General features: G+C 37.8%; 1 protein-coding gene across 1 annotated transcript in view; it reads right to left on the bottom strand.

The window, feature by feature from the left end:
* Positions 1-11,032, bottom strand: part of KIF3A (kinesin family member 3A) — a 107,485-nt gene that overhangs the window by 50,791 nt on the left and 45,662 nt on the right. The window contains exons 3-5 of the mRNA XM_042781372.1: positions 8,388-8,532; positions 8,176-8,260; positions 4,503-4,608 (exon numbers count right to left, since the gene is read on the bottom strand). Coding sequence (XP_042637306.1) covers positions 4,503-4,608; positions 8,176-8,260; positions 8,388-8,532 — 336 coding nt within the window. The remainder of the gene's footprint in view (positions 1-4,502; positions 4,609-8,175; positions 8,261-8,387; positions 8,533-11,032) is intronic.

Consider the following 11,032-nt stretch of genomic DNA (forward strand, 5'->3'; position numbering starts at 1 on the left):
GTGAAACACATGAAGAAAAAAGAAAAGGATCATATAGACAACACTCATTAATTTTCAGCTTAGAAATTCTATTCCCAGTACCAAAGATAATCCAGATGATCCAGAACCTTCCAGAAGTGGAATTATTAACACAACTGACAAAATGCCAACGCTGTCCAACTCGTTAAGAGTAAATGTGGTAGTTAAGGTTGTTGTCAACATAGCTGGCCTTGGCTGAGTGGCTGGGCAGCTGGATATAGTTATTCCCCAAGGTGAGATTAGCAACCAATTCCATGGCGGAATCTACTGGAACAGCTGAGTAGCTGCTTTAGGGATGTGGTCTGCTTCCAGTATATAAGAAACGACTTTGAGGAAGGTCTCCAGCTTATGGCATGCTTGAACCCTGCATGTAGCCGAGTTACTGTTCAGCAGCCTGCCATGTTGCCCTGCCAATCCTGGAACTTCTTCTGGACTTGAAGTAGTGGCCTGCTGTGTTGTTTGGTAACATTGGGACTGTGCCTTTGTACTTGTCAACCTTAGGTTTGTCACACTCAGCAGCCAACAGCTGTCTGAGTGAAGAAAAGCCTCCAGCTTCAGTGAGCTAGGAGCAGGAGGCAGAGCTGAAGCCCAAGGCTGAAGGGCTTTCATCCAGCCCCTAGAGCCTGGCACTTTGGACTCGGACTTTAAAGCCTCCAAACTGTAAGAGCATAGATACTGTTTATTAAAACCTTCACATTTGTGATATATTCCTGTCAGAACAGCACTAAAAAAAAACAGTAAATTTTTATGATTTGTCTATTTTGTCACATGAGTACATTAAAACATATCTGTAAGTTTCCAATCCCCAAAGACAAAATAAAGATTAGATTTATAAAGATCCCGATAATAAAAGGCAATATTAATGAAAATTTTTAAAAAATAGTATTCAACTTACGTCAGAACCAACTTACAACAGTCACAGGAACAGAACAATGCTACTATCTGATTTAAAAAGAAAGAACAGCACTCTCTCTTTAAACACACACGAACTTATACATACAGACTCTGTCAGGACAGTCATATGAGAAACTATCAGAAGTTGCTACTGGGGATGGGAACTAGGTGACTGAAACAGAACAGGAGAAAGACTTGTTTTGCAATGCATACTTTTGTGCCTTTTGGGTTTTATACTATGTGTATGAATTACCTATTTGAAAGATATTTTTCTTAAAAAAAATAAATACAGGTTAAAATCTGAAAAAAAAAAAAAACACAACACTGCTCTGCAGAAATATTAACCAATTTATAACAATACCCACAATGTAAATGTACCTTACAAAAAAACAAAAACAAACCTCACTGCCATCAAGTCCATTCCAACTCATAGCAACCCTCACTGTGTTTCCAAGGTGGTAAATCTATATGGAAGCAGACTGTCCCATGTAGATTCAAATCAATGACCTTTTGGTTAGCAGCCAGATGCCTTAACCACTACACCACCAGAGCTCCTTACTAGGTTAACTTTGCATTTAGCTGTAAGCAGACTGAGATGACTGACATATTCTTAAGTATGAAATTAACTATTTCTACACTCTGACAATCTGTATAAAATGAGTACTTATATTTTATCAGTTTTTCATTATTTAGGGCAATAGACTATGTGGTCACACTTCTCCCTCTCTCTGCTATTATTCCTCTTGATACTTAGTTTATGAATTTTGATATGATAAAGTTTGTATTTTTATGCTTGAATTCTTCTACTTGGAGATTTGCATTAGATGACTAATTCCTGGGCTCAATCTATTTATTAATTTAAATTATTTTTATCTCTGCTGCCATGAGTCTTCTAGTCTCTTTATCTTTGTTTTATTTCTCTAGTTAGAATTTTTTAGTTTTCCTTGAACAAATCTCATATACTAAATTAATTATCAGGTAGTTAATGGGAGCTTTTGGTCACTACCGTGAATGGAATCTTTCTTCAAAAATATCTTTATTACAGGCATATGAGTTGAACATTTACCTCAAGTAGATACTCTCCTTGGGGGGAACAATCATGGGAGAAAGAAGGGCTGCTTATGCATAGGGAGACAGCTCAGGGGCAGGAGTCCATGGAGGGATGGACACAGGGAAGAGGTAACTATGGGGAGGAAGTGGGAGGGGAGCTGTTGCATTGTGGTAAACTGTGGTCAATGTCATGAGACAAAGTATATGTAAACTGCTATATGGAAAGTGAATTTGCTCTGTAAATCTTCACCCAAATCACAATTAAAAACAAAAAAGGAGAAAAAAAAACCCATCTTTATTATAAATATGAACATACTCCTGGTATAAATAAAAACTTCTAAAAATTTAGATATACAGGAAGCAAGAAGTGAAAGATCCCTACATCCTTTCTCCCCAATTTTACTCTCCCTAAAGGTAACCGCTATTACCTGTCCTTTCATTCTATATTTTATATATACACACATGGGCAACTATACACATACACACACTGCACAAATATATGTTCATAGTATGTCTACACCATAATTTATATAACTAGTCTTCTGTTGTTGTTGTTGTTGTTGTTGTTATGTGCCGCCGAGTCAAAGACCCGACTCACAGTGACCCCTCCTTGGGTTTCCGAGGCAGTATCACTAAGAAAGTAGATTGCCCCATCTTCCTTCCAAGGAGTGGCTGGTGGGTTTGAATTGCCAGCCTTCTGGTTAGCAGTCAAGTGCCTTAGGTACTACGCTACCAGAACTCCTAACTAGTCTTCTACTGCTAGTTAATTAGACTATTTCTAATCTTTTGCTATTACAATGCTGCAGTAAGTTATATATTTTTGTTTATACCTAAAAATATTTTTCTAGAATAGATTTTATGGATTAAACTGCGTCTCTCCAAAATGTATTGAATGCTAACCTATGTGGTTGTAAATATGGCCCTGTTTAGAAATAAAGGTTTCTTTTGAGTTATACAAAGAGTAGAATAGACACACAAAGGGAAGACAGACACCAAAACACCACCAAGGAATGCCAACAGACACCAGCAACTAGGAGAAAAGCTCACAGAAGGAATCAACATGGCTGAGATGCTGATTTGGACTTTTAGCCTCCAGAACTATATGAAAACAAACTGCTGTTCTTTAAAGCTACCCACTTGCGGTATATTTTGTTATGGCAGCATTAGGTAACTCAAACACGTATCTAGAATTTTAAACACTGGTTCAACAGGAACACATTTTAAAAATTTCAACAGATACTGCTATAATGAATTTCAAAAAAGAGCTATTGATTTATATGCCCGTTACCAATGCACTGTTTCTTCAACGCCTCACAACCTGGATACCCTTCCGTTCAAGTTGTTGGATGAAATCTCTCTCTCTCGTCTGAATTTGCATTTTGCAGATTACTTGCAAAGGTGAACATTCTTTCATATATTTATTGGTTGTGCATAGTTCTGTGACTAATACATTTATACATAACCTTTTACTCACTTTTCTTGTAAGATCTGATCTTTTTCTTATTTGTCTTTTCTATTTCTTGGTTTGTAGGAATCCAACTGACTTTTTTTTCATTGTTTAATTTCCTTGAGTTTGCTAGATCTTTAGTTGTTGTTGTTGTTATGTGCCATAGAGTCAGCCCCAACGCATAGCGACCCCTCCTTGGGTTTCTGAGGTGGTATCGCTACATAAGTAGATTGCCCAACCTTCCTTCCAAGGAGTGGCTGGTGGGTTTGAACCGTCAGCCTTCTGGTTAGCAGTTAAGTGCTAAGTCATAAAAACTTGTAAATATTTTTTATTTCTTATGTTATCTTTCCCCTCTAATATAACTGCAGCACTAGCATTAGCTGGAGGATTTATGTCTTGAATATTGCTTCTTATTTAATCTGAAGCTTTTCAATCTTCAGACAAAATCTTGGAACAGTTACTAAAAAGAATGATATTTTATTTAACTTTGTTTTGCTTTCCTTGTCAATAAAAGGGATTTATTCCTAGCCTACATTGAAAACTGAAGATCATCCTATTAAGTACTTAACACCAAGTGGGCCACATATTTGTTGTTGGCTGCCAGTGAGTCAATGCTCCATGTATGAGAATAAGGATCATGGGTGCAGAGTAAAACTGTCACGTAGGGTTTTCAAGGCTGTGACCTTTCAGAACCAGACCGCTAGGTCTGTTTTCTGAGAGACCACTGGGTGAGTTTGAACTGCCTATCTTTTAACTAGTAGTCTAGGGCTTGATTGTTTGCAACACCCAGGGACTCCTTGTACTTAAAGGATTTAAAAAATATTACATACTATTATAGCGAACAAGAGACAAGCTGTAAAAGCCTTTCAAAGGAACATCAGTATTAATAAGAAATAAAACATAGGCCAGCACAGAAACTAATATGTGATCTCTTTCATTCATATACAGTCTCTCTATAGTAATCAATCAAAGGGGAAGGTTTTTAAAAAACCTAAAGATCCAATCTCTACATGGCAAATTGTCAAGCCAGTTTTGCTTCTAAACCAGCCTACTCAACATATAGATGTTTAACCACAATTACAATGACACTTACGGTTTTTGTGGCCTAGTGTCATAATTCTATCCATATCATCAGCATTGTTTACTACATAAGCTGATAAATCTTTGATATAAACTCCTACATCAGGTCTTTCTTTAACCTACAAAAAAAAATAGAAAAAGAAAAGGGTAAGACTTCACACTTACATCAATAACTCTTTCACAATCATGTGAGTATCTATCAACTTGTCAGTTAATGATAGCATGTGTCAATTCAAAAATTTTGTGATTATCTGATATTTATGCATATATTTTCACTTTTTACTGTTCTAACATGTATGGTGACAGTGGTCTTTGGAATGTTAATCTCCTACCCTAAACTATACAAACTGAAATTTCTCATTTAGGAAGTTTGGATTTTTCCCTTCAGATTAAAAAATTATTGAGAACACAGTATTCATGATGTGATAGGTGGGGTTGTGTGTCAACCTGGCTGGACCATGATTGTGAGTGGTTTAAGCAGTTGTGATGTGGTTATTCTCATGATGAGATCAGATGTATTTGTTCTGAGCAGCCAATCCACTGAAAGGGAGTTTCCCTAGGGGTGTGGCTTGCTTCCAATATATATATATGGACATCCTGGGAAAAAGACAGGAGCTCTGGTGGCATATGCCAGAAGGCTGGCAATTCAAACCCACCAGCCACTCCTCAGAAGGAGATTGGGCAATCTACTTCTGTAGTGATACCACCTTGGAAACCCAAGGAAGGGTTGCTATGAGTCGGATCCGACTCGCCAGCAATGAGTTTGGTTTTGGTTTGGGAAAAAGATAGACTCTTCTGTGGATCTGGATCCTATTGTGCTGCCACAACTGTCCTACAACAATCCACCATTTGGCCTGGAGATCTTGGATTCATCATGCATCAGAGTCAACAGCTAGTATACTGACTGCCAACCTTGAGCTCGTCAGCCCCTGCAGCTGTGTGCGTGGGAAAAGCCTCCACCTTGACATTTGATCCAGGAACTTGGGACTTACCAGCTTCTGTAAGTGTGTGGACCATTTTCCTAAGATAAACTTCTCTCTCTCTTTCTCTCTATATATATGTTTCACTGGTTTTGCTTCTCTAGAGAACCCAGCCTAACACACATGGTACTGAGAGATCAGGGTGCTATTCTGACAGATAACCAAAATGTGGAAATATGAGTGGAGTGCATCCTTGACCCAAGACCATGGCAGAGAGACCCTGGTATGCAGCGTGCGAGGTGGCAGCAGCAGAGCCAAGAGAATGGTATGAGAGACGGGAGGAGCAGAGCCAAGAGACCAGCATGAGACAGCAACAGCTTTACCAGCCCACAGAGGAAAAACCTGGATGCCACTGGGCAGGTGGCTTCCTGGCAGAGTTGGTTGCCTTCGGGCATTAATTGGTAGAAGAGATTGGCATGAAATGGAGTAGCAGGTTGGCAAGCCCATGGAATAAGAATGCTAAGTGTCCTTTTGGCAGGAAGATTCCTGGTGAAGCGGGTTACCCTTGGGCATTAATTAGCAGAAATGGAGAGACCAAGGAAATGGAAAGCAGAGCTGCCTCAGCTTCAAGGGTAGGACCATGGCTTTTAGAAGTGGAACCACCACAGCCTTGTAGGTTTCAAAGAGCCAGACCTTCACCAACTTGGTTCTGGAGTGTGGGGCTGCCTGTTCATGTGGGCCAGTGGGATGGGGCCATAGCTGTGCCCAAGAGTAAAGGGGCAAGGCTACCAAGCCCAAGAGGTGGAGGAACAGGGCTTGCTAGGCCAAGGGGCTGAGGTTACCACTCAGAGGAACTAGGGAAATAGAGCCACCCAGTGAAGGAGATCTGTAGAGATATTACCCAATGAAGATCTGTACAGGTGCCAAGTTGACAAGGGGTGGAATTGTGGTAGTTAAAGTTGTATGTCAACTTGGCTGGGCCTGGTTGAGTGGCTGGGCAACTGGTGGTAGTTATTCCCCATGATTAGACTGGCAATCAGCTCCATGGTGGGATCTACCACAAGCAAATGAGTAGCTGCCTTAGGGATGTGGTCTCCTTCCCCTACACAAGCAGTAGCTTTGGGAATGGTCTCTAGCTTATAGCCTGCTTGAACCCTGCATGTAGCCAAGTCATTGTTCAGCAGTCTACCATGCTCTGCCAATTTTGGGACTTTAAATTGACTTGAATCAATGGCCTGCAGTGCTGTTTGGTAACTCTGGGATTGTGCCTTTTTACTTATCGACAATGGGTCTGTCAGCCTCAGCCGCTAGCAGCTGCCTGAGTGAAGTCAGGAGGAAGAGACAGAGCTGAAGCCGAAGGTTGAAGGGCTTTCACCCAGGCCCTAAAGCCTGGCACCTTGAACTTGGACTTAAAGCCTCCCAACTGTAACAGAATAAACTCCTATTTGTTAAAGCCATCCCACTTGTGATATATTCCTGTCAGAGCAGCACTAGGTAATCAGAACACGTGACTATATTCATGACTAGCTATAGCAACTATACTTCTGCGCTTTAAAAATTTCTGATTTAAAATAAATTCTAGGTACTCTTACACCAAAAATGAACATTTATGTTCATATACAAACCTGTACACGATTGTTCATAGTTGCTTTATCTGTAATAACTAAAAACCACAAAGCCTAGATGTCTTCCAACAGGTGAATGGTTAAACTACGGTGTACAAATATACCTTGGAATACTACTCAGCAATAAAAAGGAATGAACCACTGATACATTCAACAACTTGGATGAATCATCAGGGAACCAAGCTGAATAAAAAAAGCTAATCCCAAATGGTTACATATTGTAAGATTCTATTTATACAACATTTTTTGAATGAAAAAATATAGAAATGGAAAACAGATGAGGTGTTGTCAGGGGTTAGGGAGAGGAGTAGGTGAGAGAGGAGTGGTCAGAAGATAGGTAGATGTCTTTATAAAAGGTAACATGAGGTCCTCAGGGCAAATGAGTTTACATTAATGAGGAAGGAACAACTCAAAAAAGGAGGGTGAGAATGGTTGTACAACTTGAAGAATATAATCAATGTCGCTGAATTGTAGATGTAGAAATTGCTGAATTGGCATATGTTTTGCTATGTATATTGTTAACAGCAACAAAATAATTTAAAAAAAAAAAAGTACAACATGAAGGATTCTATGGTGACAGAACTTGCAGTATCTTGCTTATAGCAGTGGATACAGAAACCTATACCTATAATAAAACAGTATGGAATAAAAATAAGTACAATAAAACTGGGGACATCAATAAGGTCTGTAGATTGCAAAATGTTAAAATCCTGGTTGTGATAGTGTACTACAGCTTTGTAAAATGCTGCCACGGGGGAAAATTGTATAAAGGGTACATGGAAACTATCTGTTTTCATTCTTACAGCTGCATGGGATCTGTAATTATCTCAATAAAATTTTCCATTTAAAAAAAAAGGCAAGGTACAGATCAATGAATACTGTATGCTACCTTTGGTATGAAAAAATTGTATTTGTTTGTATGTACATAATAAATACCGAAAAGATACCAAAAGTGATAATTGTAGGGTGGAGATAACATTTTTCAATGCATAATTTTTTATAATATTTTTATTTGGAACCATGTGATTGTATTATCTGCTCAAACAATAAGTAAAATTTTTAAATTAACTTTAAAAAAAATGTTGTAATTCATGAAACATTCTATTGCTTTAGAAAGTATTCAAATTTCGGTTATCTTTACCTCTAACCTCTGTGTCTGATCCTTGCCCAAAAGATCACGAACTTCTTCATTATATATTTCCAAATAAGACACTCGAACCAAAAATCTAAAAATAAAAGATTATGTTAAAAAACAGAAAAGAGAACAGTTTTAAAATGTGTTCAGATAATTTTTATCTCATGCCTTTCCTATGTTTGCACTTCCTGATATTAGAAAAAATTCTTTTTTTTTACCTTGTATCACCCTCTGCTTTTGCAATATGACCAAATATGTGAGCAAACGAATTTGGAATAATTCCTCTAAGTTCAGGAACAGCTCGGACACCTTCCATGGTAAAAGTTTTGCCAGTTCCAGTTTGTCCATATGCAAAAATAGTTCCTGAAAATGAAGCGCATAAGTCTTTTAGAGTAAAGCTACAAATTAATGGCTCTTAAAATTTTGACATTGTGATATATTTTCTACTCTGAATTTAAAATTTATTCTAGTACAAATTTTTCTTTCATTATCAACAATTACACTGGCATAGTGGGTAAGGCATTTGGCTGCTAACCTGAAGGTCAGAGGTTCAAAACCACTAGATGCTCTGAAGGAGGAAGATGAGGCAATCTACTTCTGTAAAGATTTACAGCCTTGGAAACCCAATGGGGGTTGTGATGAGTCAGAATCGACTTGATGGCAGTGGGTTTGGTTTTTGATGTTTTGGTGCCATACTCAATGAGATATTCTTAATCATCAATAAAAAAAAAAAAAAATCCCAAAACCTAAATTCAAAATATAACACCAGAAAAATTTCTCATAATGTGTATATTAATTATTTAATGTGGATGTTAAACTGGATAAAGTAATGTAAGTACAGCAAAAGAATACAGGCTACAGAATCAGAAAGAACTCAGTCTGAATCCACATTTGCCACATTTTAGCCACTTGACCTTGAGCAAATTATCAACCCAGAGATAGTTTCCTCAATAAATGACAATGACAGTAACTACCCTACATTCACAGCAAAAACCAAATGAAACAATTTACATAAAGCAACCAGCAATCAATGTAACGCCTGGTAGAGAGCACCAATAAGCAGTAGCTTTTCTTTTTAATCTTAAAACAAACTCATTGTTTAAAAAATAATAGCCATAAGGAATGAGAATTAGCAAAAAATGTGATAGTACAATTAGAACAAGTAAGTATAGCTATAATTGAATCTTTCTAAATACCTAAATTCATTCATTCAAGTTACCACACATCTGAGTGTGGCACTGTACTATGCACCAGGGACACAGAGACAAACAGAACAGACCAATCTTTACTCTTATGGTATGCGTAATCTTGTTGGTCCACATTATAAACATGATGAGCATCGAGAATGAGAGACAGAGTGCTAGATGGGAGCAAGGGACATAATCTTAGCAGGGAATTCTTGCAAGAGGAACAGAAGGTGGTCAGGGATGACTTTCCAGCAGAAGTGAGGTTTGAGATGAGACCTGAAATATGAGTAAGAGTTAGGTAGGCAAATAATGGACAGGAAGACACAAGAAAGACCTGGGGATTTTAAGGAGTGGAAATGAAATGGAAGAAACAGAGATGGAAAAGGACAGGGGACACAGAAAGAGATAGAGAAATTCGCAGGGGCCTAATCCCAAAGGGCCATGTTAAAGTTTTTAGACTTTATTCTAAAAGCAAAGTCAAGCCATAGAATGATTTTCAGACAGAGTGACATGGCAGGAAAGAGAAAGGTGCAAGGATTTCAGAGATATTTAACAGGTGAAAGCAACAGGGCCTGGGCACTGACTAGTCAGGGGGGAGGAGACAGGGAAAAGAATCAGGATGACTTCAAACTTCTGGCTTGAATAAGGGGGTATATGGCAATGTCATGTATTCAGATGGTAAGCACCACCAGAGAAGAACAAGTTTGAACAGGAAGATGATGAATTCAGTCTGAAGCATAGTGAACTAGAAGTGTCTTAAGATATACCCAAATTGAAGTGCCAAGTAGGCAGCTAGATATGAGATTCATTTGTCAACCAAAGTCAAGGAAGCAGATAAGATCTCCTCAGCAGACAGTATAAAATGAGAAGTCAGCCTTGGAAATATAAATATGTAAGTCTTTTCAACTACTACCACTCTATTCAGTTGTTCTCAAGTTGTTTTCAATTCTGTGAAAAGAGAATAAATGGATCACACTAGAAGTCATTTTTTACATATGGGAATGAATAGTCTCAACTTTTTCAAACTATTTCAAACACTTCTCTTATGAATATAACACTGCACTCAAAGGAGCTGAAAACATAATGACCTGATATTTCAGAATAAACACAATGGATTATTAAGGAAATAATGAACTGGATAAGGACAACAACTATAATTCTGTGACCATGCACTTTACATATATTCTTACTTAATTTTCACCACAATCCTAAGAAATAAGTACTATTTTTATTCTCATACTTTAGATGGGAATATGGGAGCTTAGAGGAGTTAAGTAACTTGCTCAATGTCGTAAGTAGTGGAAACAAGATCTGAACACACTTCAACTAGCTCCAAAGCCCTATTTTTTTACCATACTGAAATAACCAAAAAAGAATATTAACTCAAAATTAATTTCTAATGCAGCTTTTATGAATACATTAAATATGAAGACCACTAATTCTAAAAGTGAGTAATGAGGACTAGAAATCCCAAGGATAAGAGATTCTCATGCTATTTTCAGAGATGAGATTCAGAATTTCTAGTTTTTAAATGTCTGGCATAACAACTCATAATGCTATACTTTAATGTAACATCAATTTCTCTTAAAGCCTCACTTCTTCAAAATAAAAATTACCTGAAATTTAACCAGCCCCCTCATTCCCTGTGTGCATATTAAAAATGGTATGATTGGAGG

Source organism: Orycteropus afer, unplaced genomic scaffold (assembly GCF_000298275.1).
Source record: "Orycteropus afer afer isolate SDZICR_OR568_19922 unplaced genomic scaffold, OryAfe1.0 scaffold00112, whole genome shotgun sequence".
Taxonomy (NCBI): domain Eukaryota; kingdom Metazoa; phylum Chordata; class Mammalia; order Tubulidentata; family Orycteropodidae; genus Orycteropus; species Orycteropus afer.